We start from the raw sequence: 18,884 nt of genomic DNA, 5'->3' as shown, positions 1-18,884 counted from the left end.
TGGAGGTACCTATCAGGCTTGTTCTTGTCTGGGAATAAAGGTGAGGTGCTATCAGAGATTGAGAAGATGGGGCAAATTGATTAATTAAAAACTAGTAAATCATCAGCCTCACATGATTTATGCATAAAAGAATTCTGAAGAAGCTTAGAAATGAATTAGCTGAACTGCTAACAAAGGTATGCCTCTCATTAAAACCAAGCTCTGTTCCAGAGGGTTGGCGAGTATCTGGGGTTTATCCTATATTTAGACCAGTAAGCATTACATCTGCACACTGCAAATGGTCGAAACAGGAATTTAAAAGGGAATAATAAAACACCTGGAAGATCACTATGTGAGAGGCTTTAATGAGAACAGCTTCAAGAAGGAAAAAATCGTGTCTCACTACATTGCTTAGAAGTCTGAATCTGCCCATGAAAAGAAATAGGAATGGCCATACCAGATCAGAGCAAAAGTCCCTCTAGCCCAGCACTCTGCCTCTGACAGTGCCTGGTCACAGCCCTGTGGGAAAGAGAGGAGAACAATAAGGATAAGAGAACCCTGTTTCCCTGGACTTGATTGACAGCGATAAGAGCCAGGTTTGAATTTGAGGGGGTCACTGCAAACATGCTGGCATCGTCGCTTTCCCAGAAACCTGGGAAGCCAGTCCTGAGCTTACCAGTGCTCAGAGAATTTTCCCCACTCACAAAAAGGTATCAGATGGTAAAATAAGCAATGTTTTCATAAAAAGGAGAAAAGAGGAGTCTGAGAAGCTAGATGCTCAAAGTAACAATCACCAGTTCCTGAGGTATGATTGTAACAATAGTCTTTTCATCTAACAGGGCCGCCAGGTTGTTTTCACCTGCTTTCCTTCACAGTTTGAGATTAACAGGTACTGCTGGCTGGCGAAACCCTTCTGAGGCTGTGCTAACCTGATGTGATGTGGTTTTGTTAGCTGCTCCTCGCTCCTCCAGCCATGTGTTTCCCTGCAACCACACATACTGCTTCTGCTAGCCCCGACTCCGGGTGCTCTGCAGTCTGGGGTGCTCTCACCCGCTGTTCCCGTTAGCTCCTGCCCCTCAGTTTTGTCGTTTCAGCCTTTGGAAGAGTAAACACAGTGCTGAGAACCTGGCATAGGCTCTCAGTTCATAGGAGAGGCTTACGCAGCTTCTGATGCTCACGCGTCTTGCAAAAGGCTTTAACTCAAACCTCCTTTTATTCCTCTTTTTTATTATTATTATTTATTTATTTTTAAGGTGTAACCTTTGTATTTTGGTGCTAAATTGCTCTTCCTGGGTTGACTAGTTAGTTGGCCTGGACTTTCCTACATACTTTCCACATGATGAATTAACTCCCTTTGTAACAGAAATGTCCTTTAAAAATATAGTTGCTCTGTGTGCCAGAAGATGTTGTTTCTGGTTTGGCCACCAGTCTTTTCTGGTTTTCTCCTTTCGATTCCTTCAGATGCTAAGGTGCCCTTCCCTTGGGAATTCCTGGGAATGTTTTCTCACCTTTAGGTTTTAGCTACCAGGCTCATGAAGCGAGCTGCCTGACGTAATGTATTTTGACTTTTTAAAAGCTTGTGACAAAGTCTGTCACAAGACACGGCTACAAAGGCTAAGTAGTCACATATGGTGCCAGGGCAAGTATCATCATAGATCAAAAATCGACAAGGAAACAAAAGGACAGAGGGCTAAGTGGTCAGTTTTCATCACAGTAAAAGGCTAACAGCTGCATTCCTTGAAGTTACCTATCAGGTCATATGCTAAATATATTTATTAATGATCTGGGGAGAAAGGTGAAGAATTAGGTGGTAACACTTACAAATGATGTAATTACTTCAGTAATTTAAGCCTGTAGCACACTGTTAGAAACTTCTGAGTGATCTAAACAAGTCACTCAGATGGATAAAGAAGGCTCAGTCCTGATAAATGAGAAGCTAATATGTGGAAGAAACCACACAAAAATCTTATCCTCTAACTGAAGGGAAAAAACTTGAACATTGCTGTTGGCAACTCCATAGCAGAAGCGATTCGAGATGCTGTTATGGTAGAAAAAGTGAACAAGGTGCTAGAAGGCGTAAGAAATGGGACATTAAAAATGAATTACTGAACTCAGTCTTCATTGTATGGAGACAGAGGATAGGATAAAGCATAATATTATGGGTAAGTTTGCCCAACTAACAAAGTCTGATCCATGATGACAATTTCCTGTTTTCTTTTGTCTTTACCCTGCTCATACATCATCTACTATCAGAGATGCTCTGATCTTTATCAGGAATAATATACGTTGGGAAGGCTAAGGCTTCCAGAGGGTTTCACATCTTACTACGGACAGCTCAGTATCAACCAAGCCACAAGTGGAAAAATCTATTTCATGTCCGTTCTCCTGCCTTTGGTAGTTAGTTAAATTACACATCAAAATGACATAAATTAGCAATCTCAACTTTGTATTTAGACTCTGAAATCATCAACATTTTAAACATGGATTTCAGAATTCAGATGTTACTGAAATAGTTCCTCAAGTTGGGGCTCTTATGAGACTTATAAATTATTCTTGCATACAGAAGTCACCTGAGACTAACCTAAATGAAGTTAACATAGATTTTAAAAATTATTCTTGCAGAAGAACAGGGAGTGGTGGGAATAGATGAACAGATGGGAAAGGGAGAAGAGGAGAGTGAAGAAAAGGCTAATTAGGTAATTGAGGCTAAGAGGCTATTAGAGCTGACCCAGTGGTCTACTGGTAGTGCAGTTCAGGGACTTGAATTTGGGATTGAGGTTCTCTCATTCCCAGGCCGACATGTGCTCCAAACGTTACAAGGACTCAATTTTATAGCCTGTATGATCCTGTAAGTATGTGCTTCTGGTCAACATAATCTGGAGGGATTGTATGTCAGATTATAGTGGAGACAGGAAAGAACAATGGAGTAAAATGCTGAATTTGGACATGAAGACATTAAAATATTATGCCAATGGGTAAATTGTTTAGTGAAATTCTTTTGAATTCCTTTGAACTGGCTGTTGGAGAAAAATCTGACTGAAATAAATGTATTTTGAAGAGATTCTGAATAGGAATAAACTTTTTCTCACTGGGCAGCCTTTCCTAAAATTTGTTCAGTAAACGATTCTCTCAAGCATGTGGGATTTTAGCACAGATAGTAGATAAGGGAAGGCCCTAAAAGGTCATTTATTCGAAGTCATTCCCTTTTCTTGTTTCTGGCGAATTTGAAGCTGGTATTCTTGTGGTGTGCCAGTCTTGTTTCCTTCTTTCAGTCTCCTAACCTATCTTCCTTTCTGATTCAGTCAGTGATATGCTTTCTTCTGCTTTTTATATGCTTATTTTCTCTCTGATGTCAGTATATCCAAACTTTCTTCTGAAGTTGTCAGTAGACTTGTTCTATTATGGGCAGAGAGGCTGGCATGTGTCAAAGCTCGGACAAGCATTGCTATGTGGTTTTCAGATTTATATGCTGAGGTGGAGCGTTTCTTGTCCTCACCTCTTTCTAGTACAACGTTATTCATGCTGACTTAATTCATTTAAATCTCTCCACTTCTTTAACAGCATTTGTGGCTACTCTTTCTTAATGCTTCTGTAAAACCCCTTACTTTTCTGCATGTTCCAAACTTTGGAACTGCAGTATTGTAATGTTCTGAGACACAGTTTCTTCCCTCTTTCCTTAGCTTGCCCAGTGTTTCTTATCACAAATTCTCATTTGCCAATGTAAGTTGTTGTTGTTGTTGGGTTTTTTTTAATTTTCTTGACCCTATGTTTTGGTTTTCCTCCTAGTAGCTGCAGTTCAGGACAGAAATGCTGACTCCTGCATCCTTCTCTTGCATTCATGACATCTTCAGAGAATCACAACACATGCATGGCTAACTTTAATGTTTTCTTTTCTTGTTCTAGTATTTTCATGGAAAGTCAGCTTTTCTTCCTCTCTTTCTCCTTTCCTTTATAAGTGCTGCATAGAGATGTTGCTATTGAAGCATTACATGGCTGGAACACCTGTGGTCAGTAGGCAAATCATATTTCGACAGCAGAAGAAATCAGCACCATTCATTATCCCTGCAGTTTAAAAGAGAGTTTCTGTAGAATAATTGCAGTATTGGAACTGTGGCTTCAGCGGAAAGTCACTGGAGCTTGAGATTTAGCGACTGGACAGAACAAGCAAAAGATGGAGGAAGGAGTATAGCTTTGGTAGACAGGAGGGAGAAAAGAAGGTAAATTGGCTGCTTGTCCGCTGGAGACTCTACTTGTACTTGCTGTTGCAAAAGATTTTGGATTTTGATATCAGCTGGCAGCTCCCCTAAGACGTATTAAAGTGTTTTGTCAGAAGAGGGCACTGTGCCAAATCTGGACCTTTGTGAACATGGTTTATGTTTCAGGGAGATAGATGAGTGTTGAGTGATGGACAATATTGAATCAAACCTCCTCCCACAAAAACATATTGATGTTTGGAGAATCCAAAACGACGTTCCTCTCCATTTGGTGGAAGTAGTGTTGCCCTGTCTTATATGAAGCTGCTTAAAAAGTTGTTCAGTCATTAAAAAATTTATTTCTTCTCAGCTCATGATTCAGCAGCCCTCTTCTTCATAATGTTATGCTTATTCTGGTGAATTGAAGGATGATGATTTCATTTCTGCCAGCAGAACCCAGGACCAGGTTTTCAGCATTGCTTTATATCTCATAATCATGAGATAATCATACTAGTAGAGACCTTTCCATACTGCTTCACTGTGCTTCCCACGTGGTATGGCCTTTCCTCAGCACTTCTTGTCACTTTTAGGAGCAGTGGCTTCCACCAGTTCCCTCTGGTTTCAGGTAGAATGGTTTCATTACATTTTTGTTGTTGATATTATCACAGGACCTAGAAGACTGGCCCGTGGGCAAGGACCACATTTCTGTGAGGTATTTTGCAAACATAGGACAAAGGACATCTCTCGCTGCAATGTTCTATTTATTGTTTCTCCTCACTACTGAATTTTACTTGTCAGAACACTGCACTCTGTTGAAGATACAGTTTTGTTGAAAACCTTTCTTAGCAAGTTCCCTCTGAATGTATCCAAGCACATAAGAAATGTGGAGAATTATTCTCATAATGTTTGCACATGCAAAACTGTTTCTAGGTTTTGGCTATCAAGTTCTAAACCAATACCATTGTACTTTCAGGGTATCTTTGTTATCTTAGTATCAGCTGATGGGACTGATTCTTCTGGTATGTAGGTCTCAAAAAAAGTTAGACTAGCACTGATGCAGGTACCCAGTACTCATGAAGTTTTACCATGTTTATTGCCAACATTTAAAATGCAGATTTAAAAAAAAATGTTTAAATGTGCCTTTTCATTGATTAAATATTTGATTACTTTTTAGAGAAAAAATAATAAAAAATCCAGTGTTTTCCTCTTGCATTTGTAGAGAATGCAGAGAGCGTACAAGCAATCTTTGAACAGTTCACTATTATTTCAATTCCCTAGCAATCTTTATAGAGGTTACTTTGTTATTTCAATTAACATTAGCCCTTAGAAGATGTATGCTTAATGTGTAGATTTCCTGATTTTTACTGAAGACATTGAATTACGCAATATTTTTATTTTTGTACTTAAGAAGAAGAAAACGGGTATTGGCAGAGGTGGAAAACCCTGAGGTGTGTAATGGACTGCTAAAAACAATAAAAATATTTGGAGAACATTCTAATACATATTAGCAAGAGTAAAAGCAGGACTTATTTTGCAGTGTCTGAAACTGAGTTGGCTGTGCCAAAACCCATTCAGTTATCTGTAAACAATATTTAACACCATCTGACATATTCACTGTCACTCCATGCTCTGTGAATCAAATATAAAATTATGTGCAAGAAAAAACCCTACAAACTTATTTTGTCACAAGTAAGCTAGGAATTTTGAAGATGGTCAGCTCCACTTGTCAACGAGAATAAGGAAGAAGAAAAGTAATGGCTTAGACTAACAGAAAAACAAGTCAGGAAGGCCTTCAATTTGGAAGTGCTGCCTCCCAGAAGAGGAGTTTGCAGTGCATGATTAACTTCCTTATATTTTCTCTAGAGTTTGTTGGATTTCTCACGGTTAATAAATAGGGACATCCAGCTTTAAGAAAAAGGATTGAACACTCAGAGCAGCTAGATCTAGTATTTTGGGTAGTGTCAATAAATACCTGAAGGTTATTTCCCAAAGTTGAATCGGAATCAGGTTTTGTGCTTCAAATGTTTTTGAAATTTAGGCTTAATTTCCTCTGAGGTTGTTCCTCGGTCCCACCCCTTTGAATCACATATGCAAGCTTGGAAATTTGTAACATTGTTATGTCCCTCCATCTGCAAATTGATGGCAATCGAAAATGATCACCACCGTGTGTCACCACAGCTACCACTACATGGAAATCAGATTCACTTGAGCATTTCTCTACAAGTCAGATCACCTAATTTTTCTTTTGGCCATTGATCGTTTACAGCACCTGCAGCTTTTTGTTTTTCCTCCAAAGATCATCATTTTACTTTGGAGTCTACTGATTGTGATATGTCTAACCCAGTCCCGTAGAGGCAAGGAACTGAATAATTACTTTACGAGTGCCATATTAAAAGCGGTCCAAGGACTGTTTAGGCTGCTCATTAAAGTCATTGGGAATTTGGCTGGACGAGAGCTCCCTGATTTGGTCATGCGACAGGGGATGGAAAGTGCTCCAAAGATTGTTATTTTCTAATTATTTGTGTTGTGCTACCACAAAAGGGTTTGATTAGCACCCTTATGTGTTTAAAACTTAAAGAACAGATGCCACACAGCAGCACCCCTGCCATCCCCCCAGTGTTTTTTCCCCAAAGTCTTGATTAACTTCCAGTTTTCAGAGAGAAATAAGGTAGCAGAGAAAAAAGCAGAACAGATAATAAAGTTTGCCTTTAAGATCAAAATTATGGCCAAGCTAGAGTTGAAATTAAAATTATGTTCAAAATAAAAGTGTAGTTCGGATAAAATTTTCAAAGCTCAGCTATGTGTAATACACCCCACTGCTTGTTGTAGTAGCAAAGAGTAAAATCCTGGGGCCTCTGAAGTTATTAGTTTTTTGACACTAGATGAGGATTCCAATTTTCTTTTTTTTTTTCTTTTTTTTTTTTTTTTTTTTTTTGACTGGCAAATTTGATCTTATTGCATTCTGCCAAAACAGACTAAATGCCCTGACTCCAGACAGCAACGTAGCAGATGTATAGGAACAGACAAGCGCGTGTACGTTCACACTTGGAGTAACAAATCTGCTGGGCTGGGAGTGCTACCTTGTCAGATAGGAGAAGACACTCGAGCCCACTGGCTCCAGCCTTTGACTAGCACTGGAGAGTCAAAATAGAGAGAAAATCTTCACTTCTGTGCTTCCTTCTTCCTTTGACAGAAAGAATTTTGCGTTTATCCTTAAGACTAGGCAGACTGAATTTGTTTTAAAATTATGTAAAGTATCAAGCTTCGTTTCTGTAAATATATTTCTAAAAACAGACTGGAAATTATTTACTTGCACGTTATGCTTTCCGGCTGTACTTAGAATTGGCGTGGTTCTCCTTTAAATAACCATTCAGGAGCACTGAAATCCAGGCAGTTGTGTATCAATTAGCAGGGTGCATTTCTTGGTGTGAGCTGCCTGGAAACGCAAAATGACAAATCTGAGCATTAAGCTTTCTACCATCGTTTTCTTTCCTACCTCTAACTACAAATCAGCTTCATTGTGACTTACAGTGTAAGAAGTTGGTGCGTTTCTGCAGATCCATGATAAGATATTTTTCTTTAGGAAGAAATGCAGTTAGGCTGTGCCTTCTGAATCTGTCCCTGCCAGGCCCTAGATGCATTAGTATTCCACTGGCAGCTGCCTGTAGGTAGGAATATTGTTTTTGTCCATAACCAGAGGGAACAATCAGACTAAGCCGTTCCCCGGCTATAAACCAGCCAAAGTAATTTGGTTTAATTTTAATTTTTGTAATAGCTTTAAATTAATAGGAGCAGCTGCTGCCACAGTGTGTGGGTGTCCTTTTCCAGAAGGCATAGAACAAAAAAGGGAAAGAGTAAACAATAGTGCGTCTAGGACACAAAGGTTAATTCAAGAACTGAGCAATGTCTTTTCGTTATCAAAAACTCAGTTGGTGATATCTAGCACTGTGTCTCTTTTCTTTCTTTTTCCTATCCCTTTTTTTCCTTTTTTCTTTAATTCCCTGATAAGATCTCAATCTGATTAAGCCCCTGTGTGTAAAGATGTGTTGTTGGTATCTAAACACTAACTCTCTTTCTCTATATGACTCACAAATAGATTAGCAGTGACAAAGTGCTAGGAGAGATAAAAATAGATTAGCAGTGACAGGAGTACTATTATAATTATTTTTGGAAGATACGGTTTGAATTAAGAGTTTGGGCACTTTCTGCCCTGAGAGGGTGAATTTAAACCTAGGAACTGAGGATGGTTTCTGCTGTTGTGTCAGACACCAGATAGTGAAATGTCAATACCAGATGTCCTAGACATCAAGATTAGCCATAATAGCCAAATGCAGCCATAAAGTGATGTGTCAAAGTGGATAATAAAACAGATGCTTAGCTTCTATAATGAAGGGGAAAGGGAATGAAATATCAAAAGTGCCTTTAATACATTAACAAAGTTGTCTTCAACTTGCTTAAAAGTAGAAAGTTATTGAACCAAGGAGAACTATGTGTCATTTAAACATTAACTATCAGCAGATGAATTTCAATTAGCATTAGCGTTTCTAAAATCCCGAATTTCCTCCTATTGGTCTCATTTTACATGAATTTTTTATGGCATAAAGTGAGGCTTTCCCTTTATTATTTCTCCCATGCTAATTTGGAAACAAATAAAGTTCAACAACTCAGCAACATACTGTTTAAACTTGCATTACGGTTTGAGGACTGGGAGCTAGAATACATTTACCCACTGCCATATCATCTGCTTGATTTGAGATCAAATGAGGGATGTCCTATAGCACTCCAGAGTAAGGGCGAATGATAGAAACTTGTTAAGATGCTGGAGAAACCGATTAGGCTAGGGTACTGCATGCAGACGGCTGGTGGCAATTTTTCCCTGCTGATACTTTTTAAAAACACTAAAATAATTGTTTTTCTGCCCTTCACGTTTGTGGCTTGAAGATAATTTTCAGATCTTTGTGATAAGCAAGCACCTTATTTAACAAAAAAACCCTGAAGTAAATTCTTGAAGCCCTGAATGTTCAAGAACCAGGGCAATAAAAGGGGCAAATAAAATCTTATTTCAAGTCTAATTAACTGCATCACTGGCTCTTTATTGTACTTTTTCAAGAACATCTCAATTCCTTTCTGTTTCTCTTTGTAGCTCCTGAGTCTTGCTGATCAGAGTCCTTAACTGCTGCTAATTGGCAAACATGTACTTCTGCATAATGAGAGGGTTTTGTCCTCTATTTCATATTAGCAATGAAAGGCCAAAACTGATGCTCTGCAGTAGACCAGCTTCTCGGAACGATTACAAAGAGGCACATTGCTACTGCTATGTCTGTAAATCTTATTATGCTTTCCCTCACCACGATCCTAGTTTAGCTGAGATCTGCTCCAATCATTAGATGAGATCTGTTTATAATGTTGTGTAATTGAATCAGTTAGAGTCTGCAGGACCATAGTGTTTTGTTGCCAAACATGACTGGTAAGTTAGTTACATCAAATTACGAGTGCATGGCATGACTAGAGAATCTCCTGTCTAAATAAAGCTGGAAAATCCATCTATGAAATGAAAGAAGAGTACAAACAGAAATATTGAACGTCTCTAGTCCATAGAACAAGTGTTTGACCCACCTGTGAAATGTTACTCGTTTCTGTTGAGAAATAACAGAATAATTGAAGTTGGGTGAAAGATGTCAGGCAGACATTTGTTATTCCTTAAACAGATACCAGCTTGATAACAATGACATAAATGTCTGTATTATAATTATTTACCACCACGTATATTCATTTTTATCTTGTCAGCACTATAAGCCAGAACTCTCGAGGAGGACAGCAATCCAATTTGGAACGGGACCAAATACCCTTTTCTCCTTTTGCTTTCTAATTTAAGACCAGGTTATTTTTCCATACATGAAGTTTTTTGTTTGTTTTTTTTGCGTTTTATTTTTTATCCTCAGGAATTTATCTTTTCCTCCATTCATCGGCTAGGTGTTGATATATCCCCTGACTATTAAGGATAACAAAAATAACAAGATGTCCTGAATTTTGGTAACAGGTCTGTCAATGTTGCCTTATACCGACATTCCTTCATTAATTACGCCTTGCCTCTGTGCTGGTGAATTAGGCCCCTATGAAAGGATGTAGCCACACTCCAGCCAGAGGTTTGACTGGTGCCTGTGTAGTGGTGTGAGATTGCACCAGCTTGATAGCGAAGCAGAGGATAACTTGACCGCCTGTGCATCCTTTTCACTTCCTGGGAGTGGGTTTCTTGAGTTGTGTGATGCTCTCCCGTGCTATGGTGACTCTACCAGCTTGGGCACCTGAGAGCGCTGCAGTCCCTGTGGGGACAGGTGCAGCGGCACAGGAGCTGTGCCGTGGAGGTGGTCTGCATAAGTGCTCTGAAATGCAGGCTCTGGGATCTGCTCGCCGGCTCCTGAGCTATTCAAGCTGTTGCACTTCATTTGCTTTAGAGGAAATGTGAATCTCACATAGCCTTTTTGTTCAGATTTCTTATGCCAATGTATATATATGTCAACATAAATATATGGCAATGTGTATATATGTTGTTTTTGGTTTTTTTTAGGCAAAGAATACCCTCTAAAAACGTGTATTACTATCGCTGCCCAGACCACAGGAAGAACTATGTCATGTCGTTCGCTTTTTGCTTTGACCGTGAGGATGACACTTACCAATTTGCTTACTGCTACCCCTACACCTATACTCGCCTTCAGCACTATCTTGACAACCTACAAAGGAGGAACATGGACTACTTCTGCAGAGAATTGCTAGGACTCAGTGTGGTAAGTCATAGGCATGCTTGCCAACTAGCAGGCTTCGTTATGAATGTCTACCCTTAAAGGCTTAGAGGGTATAATTCATCATCCCTGCTGAAGTACGCACACGCACATATTTGTTTTGCTGCCAGCAATGACACGTGGGGTAGAGTACCTGTATGCTGAAATACAGACAAATGCTAATTTAATTTCACATAAAATATTTCCTTTGCAATATGCAAGGCCATGCTAAATTCCCATTTAGGATCAATTCACCTGTAAAGACATTAAAGGATGAAACTGAAACAGCTTTATTGAAGAAATGTGGGTTTTGGACTACTCTGTCCATTTGTCTTTCTGGAAGAGCTTTTCTGTTTGGAAGGTAATACATGTCTTTGGAACTAGAATATAGCTTTTCTTGGTAAAATAATGTAACACATACACAAACTATCATGTTTACTCTTAAAATGTCTGGTTTGGAGATTTGAAATTTAGAGGGGTTTAGAGGTCTCAGCATAGATCCTAGTGGCTACATGAAGATGAAATGTGATAGTTCTGGTGCAGGAAGGAGGGTTAGTGGTAAGGCTGAATTTCTACTCCTTTTGCTATAACCTTTCTCTGAAATGTTGTCTGTCCTGAGGATTTGGAAAGCCTGGTTCAGCCACACCCGTATCAACTCAGAAAATAACTGAAGTCTTGGGTTGTTTGTTGTTTTTTTTTTCCCCCTTTTACATTTTCAGACTTTATACTGCACTTGTCCCACATTCTTAATCTCTTCTCTGAGATTCAATTTGATCTAAACTTGTAGTCTGTATGTGTCAGAAAAAGAAAGCTGCGATTCCTATGAAGGCTGATCCCAGCAGCTGGGGCTTTAAAAAGAATCCCAGTGTATATTGTGAAAATCAGAATAAAATCATATGAATAGCCTGCACAGGAATAAATAAAAGGTTTCTAGCATTAGAGCACGCCTTTGAGATCCCTATGATGGCGTAAAACTTGGAGGAAATATTAATTTATGGTGAAAATATTAATTTATGGAGAAGAGTAAAAACAGAATTAACAAAAGAAAGTGTATTTAACCCTTTTATCAGTGTTTTTTAACCCTTTTGTCAGTTAAGTGCAGTAGTTGTTCTGAAGATAACAATTACATATTCCTGAAACAGCATTAATTATTAATCATTCCAATTAGAGGGACAAACAATTATAAGGGAAAGGGGTATTCAAAAAATAAAAAAGTAAAATCTTCAGAGGGTGGGAGGAAGGAGCACTATCATTTTAATGTGTGTAGAGTTTTAATTATTAATCTCAGAGGACAGAGCTGTCATTAATGCCATAATGAAACTGAATTTGTTTCCTTTCACTCCGAAAATAGTGTATAAACAGTCACATTTGCATATTCATCAAAACCCTGATCTGACTGATTAAAACACTGAGATAGAAGGATTTGTCTTTTATCTGCATTTTGACAGACAGAGCTATACGCTTAAATCTTGTTAACAATGTGTTACCAGTAGTTGCTAAATAATATTTTTCATATTTTAGTGAACTAAACAAACAGATGCCATTCAAAATGTGGCAGGAAATGTGCTGTGTATAAGTCCTGATTTTAAATCTATATGTACACACACAGTATGTTTTGCAGAAATTGGTATGGTAACATTTTGCAGCTCACCATGCTGATCTGTATAAAAAGCTTCTGAATCAGGCTCATGCTGCAATCTTTCTAAGTAACGTTACGATCTCAGAGCGTTTCTGGCTTTTCTCCACACACAACTGTCCTAGAAATAGCTTGGTAATTTAATGTCTTTGCTGAGCTTGAATAGACAATTTCCATAAGTTCTCGGTGAGTTAAATATTTTAACATAGAGCTTTGTTGCTATCATACATCTTTAAATGGTGAAAAACAGGATCCTTCAGTCTTCACTGCACAGTGCTTCATCAAAGCAGAAGCTGGCTGTACTTTAGAGAATTGCGTGCCATACAGGATAGACTTAGAGCTGAGAAAGCGAGCTCTGGCCCTGCTCTGGCCCCTTATGTAAGATAAGAGGAATCAGATTGGCATAAAGAGGTCCTTAAAAGCTCTATTCTTGGCGAAGGGATGATACCCCTGGTAGCGCATGGCGAAAGGTAACTTAAAGGTGCCGTCTGAGGACAAACTCTGAAGTCTTCATGCTGAGCAGGGAGCTGAGGCAGAGGAGCATGCCAGGAGAAGGCTGCGAAGTGTCTGTCGAGCTGCCATGCAGCCACCGATGCCCTCAGGTTCATTCCAGGGGAATTTTACAGCTCCTTGCAGCAGTTTGTGATTGCGAGGATGGAGAACGGTTTGAAACAATTTCACTTCTCCGGAATTACGAAGTTTTGAGCCGTGCCTCTTGGAGACAACAGCATCTCGCCACAGATCTTTGGGGTTTTTTATTTTTCTTTGTAGTGGGACAGTAAAATGCAAGTCAAAAGAAACGATGCTTAGATGATTACTCCTGAAGGCTTTCTGAGTGCACATTTTGCTGCATGTAATGTTTTCAAGGCAATCTAATTTCTAATCTAATTTCATATTTTCTCTAAAGAAAGTACTATGCCTCCATTAACTCCTTGAATACTTTCACTAATTCTATGAAAATTGAAAGCGAAATATCAGTATGGGACATGTAATTGTCATTAGGATGCAGAATGGCAAAGCGATTCAGAGCCAAATGGCAAAGATTCCCATTGCCAGTGTGAATGGATAACTTAGCTGTTCTATTTCTGACCTTTTAATGTTTATATTCTTTACTTCAGAGAGCTATCCCAAAATCTAGATGTGCCAAATGATCTTGAAAATAGTCTCTCCTGCAAGCTAGCTATGATGGTCACCCAGGTATTGTTTAAAATGCTGTTTTCATTCTGCCGTTTTTGGCCTTAGGTAACTTCAGACTTTCTATGGTTTGTCCCAACAGATCACAAGTTAGAAATCTGAGAGCATTTTTTACAATTGTAAAATTAGTTTTTTGCATGTGTGTGTCGTCTTGGCATATATTATGCAGTATTTTACAGCATCATATAATGAATATTTTGTTTATATTTCTATGAAAATATAACCACAGACTCAATTTACATTTACAGTACCTATTTTATGATACTTACACAGTTTCCTATATAGTAACAGTTATGTGTTTCATTATAAATGATATTTCAGAGTTGGCAAAATTTTTGAGTGTGTTGTCATTTGAAGGTGGTAGTCTAAATTAGCTGCGTGTGCTTGAAGTGTGTGGACAGTTGATGAGAGCTGTAGCCCTGCTAGTATTCCACTATCACACACAATAAATTAAAGGAGTTTCAGTGAGCCTGGCTCAGCTCCTACAGCCCTCTTTACAAATCGCCACTGGCTTGGCAATATTTTCATTACTCACTCAAAAGAGAGCCAGGATTAATTGCAGACAGATACTTCCTTTCACCCCATTAGGCAATGGTGCTTCCAAATTACACTTGAGGAGAATTGCAACTGCACATACAAACCACAAGCCTCAAAGGGACTTCCACAGTACACAGAGACTGGAATATGGAATTCTGTTAAATTAAATATTAAACATACATATTTTAAAACAAGAAGGCAATATGTCTAATGTAGAGCTCTGTAAGCGAGCCAATGTCTTAAGTCAGACATGAGATACTGAGTGAAACAGATTGGAACACAAGGTGCTTCGTTCTGACTCCATGCCACTTTGGTGTATGCTTTGAATTTATGTAAGCTACTCCTCGTTTATGCTGGTATCAGAGAGATCAGAATGAGGTCCTAAGACTGAAACTGCACACCAGATGTCACATTGCTGGTTCATTGATCAAATATCCCTTATTTACCATCTCAATAACTGGATACCCCAGTAAAAATAGTTGATGAGTTCTACTGATATCTACTGGTTCATTTTTAACTGCTCAGTTATGACTGTTTTAAAGCAAGAAGCAAAGAAAATAGACAATTTTTCTAAGGTTAAATTGCCCATTTCTATGTTCAGCGTTAGGTTATGTAATAACAGTTCTATAAAAGAAAAGTATACTCTTTGTCTTCAAAAAAAAAAAAAGAAGTTACAGCCTTCAGTGTGATGTATCATACCTTTGAAATCATGTTGGTATCAGATTCTGCACTTTCCAATGGATCCGACTGCAACTAGGTTGGAATGTCATCTAAATGCAATTTGTGGCAGTATACTTGGTCTGAAAAAGGCCACAGAAATAATGCTTTAAAAAAGTAAACCAAACTCCTCATTTCTTTAAAATGTAAAAGTGCACCTACGTGTATGTTCAGGGTACATTCTCTTTATTCAGTGGTGTATCTATTTACTCCTATAGGACTGCTGTTTCTGTAGCATTCATAATGTGGATGTCATCCCAAAACTGAATGTGAGATTTTAAATGTTCCTACGGCTATTTTCTTAGCTGGGTTGGAGATCAGCCGAAGCAGAGTTGAGCCTAAAAATAGCACCGCCAACAGTACTTTTTGCAATAAAATACAATTTATAGTATATAATAGCACAGTATGCTACCAGGGAAATTATATAAATAACATGAAAAATAACAGGGAACTATTCTATGCCATCACTTTTAAGGAAAATGTCTTTGTTAGAATTTAAAGGAAGCTCTGGGAGATAAACTGGCTTGTGGGAATCATAGACAAGGAAAGATGGGCCAAACTATGTTCCTGTTGAAAGTTGCCATCTGTCTGTAGGATATATACAAGTGTTTATGGTAAAAACAAGAAATACTTTGGTTTAAGTTGGCAGCAATATATATTTTTAGAAAAAAACACAAACTTAAAATCATTATTTACAGTTGATATTATAAAGTATCTGCTTCTTAAATTCCAGGAAGAGCACTGCTACAAATAGTAAAGTAATTTTTAGAAAGATTTGCATAAATTCTTGTTTATCTAACTATGAGTAAAAGGTTCAAATCTTAAGTCAGTTTTGCAGCTCACATTTTATAACTATCCTTGTCAATTTAAAAACTCTTAGGGGTAAAAAATGCTTGGAACTTCACAAAAAAGAAGCTTTGAGCATAAAGAATCCATTGAGTTAAGAAATCACCTGCAGAAAAACTGTTATGATCGACTTTATAAGAAGAAAACCTGCTGAAAGGAATGACAGTAATTGAATTATACGTGGTGGTGTTAGTCTACACAAACCATTTTCCTGCATAGGTCTCAAGTTTCAGCCTTTCATCCTATAGCCACACGGGGAAACCTTTGGAAAGTCAGAGACCCTTCTGAAGTTTTCACTGGACTTTCTGTATCTGTGCAGGATGGCCTTTTGCTTCACTGCTCTTCCGTTTCCATGTCAGGCTCTTCATCTCGCCTTTGCTCCGCACTTGTCCTTCATCTGGCATGCCCTTTTTTTGCCTCAATCTAACCTTCCTTTTTCTTTCTGTTTAGTTTATACTTCCCTAAGCTCACGGCGAGAAAGAAGTTGTGGCATTTGTTTGCTGCTCTTATGTTACTTACTCTGCTTTGTTCTTTCCCATTCATTCCCCTTATTTGAGTTCTGAAGGGAAAATCTGAAATAGCTGTTAAGTCTTTTAAATACCAGGACTGCACAAGGTCATGTTCTCTTCTGTGCACTCGATATCCCCAACTCAGTGCCATTTAATGTAACTTCATATCGTGGTCTATGACCTGTCTTCCCTGTTTTTATGTTTTTTGTGGTCCTTATTTGTTCCGTCCTCTAATATGTACACCTGCATTTCCAGAGAAGCTGACATAATATGTGACTTATCCACACTTCAAACTGGAGATAAAACATTAATGATCCAGTCAGTTGTTCTGACATACCTGAAATAGCACCCAAGTGCAGGAAGGTATTTTGGGGTCTGAACCCTTGTTTCATGGCAATGCCAAACTTCAGGTAAGAGGCAGATTTTACTCATTCCTCAGCGCTGTCTACAGCTTGGCTGGATCCCACACAGATCAGCGTAATAGCTGTAATCCCAATAGGAAACAAACTGGTTTTCTCCACGCAGTCAGTTCAGCCTTCAGATCTGGGAAAACTGCCTTTGATTACTGCACCCTAAGCTTTTGGAGACAGGGAGCACCTATTTTGCTTTCTGTCTCTAGTGCCTTGGTCACTGGAACTCCTTTTTTCGGTTGGTGCTTGGGAAATAACATAGTACAACCAATTACATTAAAAAAAGCAAGTCAGAGGTCCTGTATATACACCAATGTAAAGTTTTTTATGGTTTTAAAATTCACCCGGTTGCCCTGAAGGACATGCAGATGTTTTCAAGATATGAATGGCCCTTAGAAACCAGCGAAAACCTTAGAATGCATTCATTCTTCTTTCACTTTCATTTACAGAAATCTGTTTTCCCTCTCTAGTAGCACAGCATTAAGCAATAATTACCATGTTGATAGTGATGCTGAATGTACTTGCATGTAGGGGAAATCGTGCTATGTGGAGCTATTAGCTACATTTGCCCCGCAGCACTTTACTGCATTGACTCTGCTGGGATTTTGACTATGTTTGAGTTGGTTTCTTTTTAGCTCTGCTGAGTGGTGACTGTGTAAGGCATCTGTGGGGCTGGAGTTGTATTTTAATCTGTATTCTTTGACTGTAGACCCAGAAGATGGTTAGCCTGGCCCAAATTACCTGTAGGGCTGAGACCTTGGGTTTGAATGCTTATCTAACAATTTTGAAATCTGCTCAGTCCAAAGGATTTAGATTCATGCCTTTTAACTTAACCAAAGAGCGAGCTATTTATTGATTTAACTTTATACTAACTATATAATGTAAATATAATGTATTAAAATCTCTAAATACCTTAGGCAAAATCTCATTTACATAATTTGTGTAACCGAGCATTGTGGCTCTGATCCAGCAAAACACTTAAGTGTAGATTTAAACTTAAGCATGTTAAATAGTCCTGTTGAAGTCACTGGCACAGTTCACGGAATCAGGTTAAATGTGTGTAAAAATGCCTTTAACCTCCAAAGTCAGAACAATCAACGCTTTGCAAAATCAAGGCCTGGTGCCCTAATGTTTTGCCGTTATCTTGTACTACCACTGTAACAACATGACTACACAATAAAAAATAATAAAAAAAAAATCCTAGACTTTAAGCCCAGATTCTCAGTGTTTCCATCCAAATCTACTTACAAAGTAAAGAGGAGTAATAATGTTTTCAGTCTTATATGAAGGTAAATGGATCTGGTTATTGGTTGACTTATATTTCAGTTCTTTTTAAATATTTCTTTTAATAAGCTCCCAGGGGCTTGCTTGTCTAACATTTCACATTTACCTGCAGCACACTGACATCACTGAAGCTGAAAGCTAAATTAGATATCTGGTTTTGGATATGGAAAGAATTTACTTGCCAGTCATTGATAGCCAATGGATTTGGCTGGTGACTTCATTCACTACTTGTAGTGTAAGAATAAAACAAATTCCCAATGAGGTAGATATGGTTTCAAATAGCTTTCCAGTACTACAAAATTCCCGCCAGACAAGATTTTTAAGACCTATGTGTAGGACTGCAAGCCATTTACTCCTGCTTTAAACATAATGTAACAAATAAAACATTCAAATATAAACAAACAAAAATATTTGTCATGTTTGGTCAGGGTTTGACTGAACCTTTCTACGTACCTTCTTCCACCCTCCCTTCAGATTCATCTTCCCTCTTGCAATGGTATATAACTAATAAATAATACCAAAATAATTCAACGAATGGAAAGAAGTGTCAAATTTGATTTAAGGAAGCATTTATTTGTCTGTCACCTCATTTTTGTATTTTTCATTGCTTGTCCACGTCTAGTTGGAGGAGCTGGTTCAGGTAATGTATTCTGAATCTTTTTTGCAGTTCTCTATAAATATGTGGAATGTCTGTGTATAAAGTGAATACCACCACTGCTCTGCAGTCTATTTTGTAGTGTAAGAGTAAAGGTGTGTACTTGAGGCCTTCTGCATAAGAGATCCATGCTAATCCTGGAGTT

General features: G+C 38.3%; 1 protein-coding gene across 1 annotated transcript in view; it reads left to right on the top strand.

Moving 5' to 3' along the window:
* Nucleotides 1-18,884, top strand: part of AGBL4 (AGBL carboxypeptidase 4) — a 941,572-nt gene that overhangs the window by 361,590 nt on the left and 561,098 nt on the right. The window contains exon 5 of the mRNA XM_086617760.1: nt 10,741-10,957. Coding sequence (XP_086473886.1) covers nt 10,741-10,957 — 217 coding nt within the window. The remainder of the gene's footprint in view (nt 1-10,740; nt 10,958-18,884) is intronic.

Source organism: Tauraco erythrolophus, chromosome 10, assembly GCF_009769465.1.
Source record: "Tauraco erythrolophus isolate bTauEry1 chromosome 10, bTauEry1.pri, whole genome shotgun sequence".
In the NCBI taxonomy this organism is placed as follows: Eukaryota; Metazoa; Chordata; class Aves; order Musophagiformes; family Musophagidae; genus Tauraco; species Tauraco erythrolophus.
Note: the sequence above shows the minus strand (reverse complement) of the source record. Positions and strands in the feature narration are given on the sequence as shown.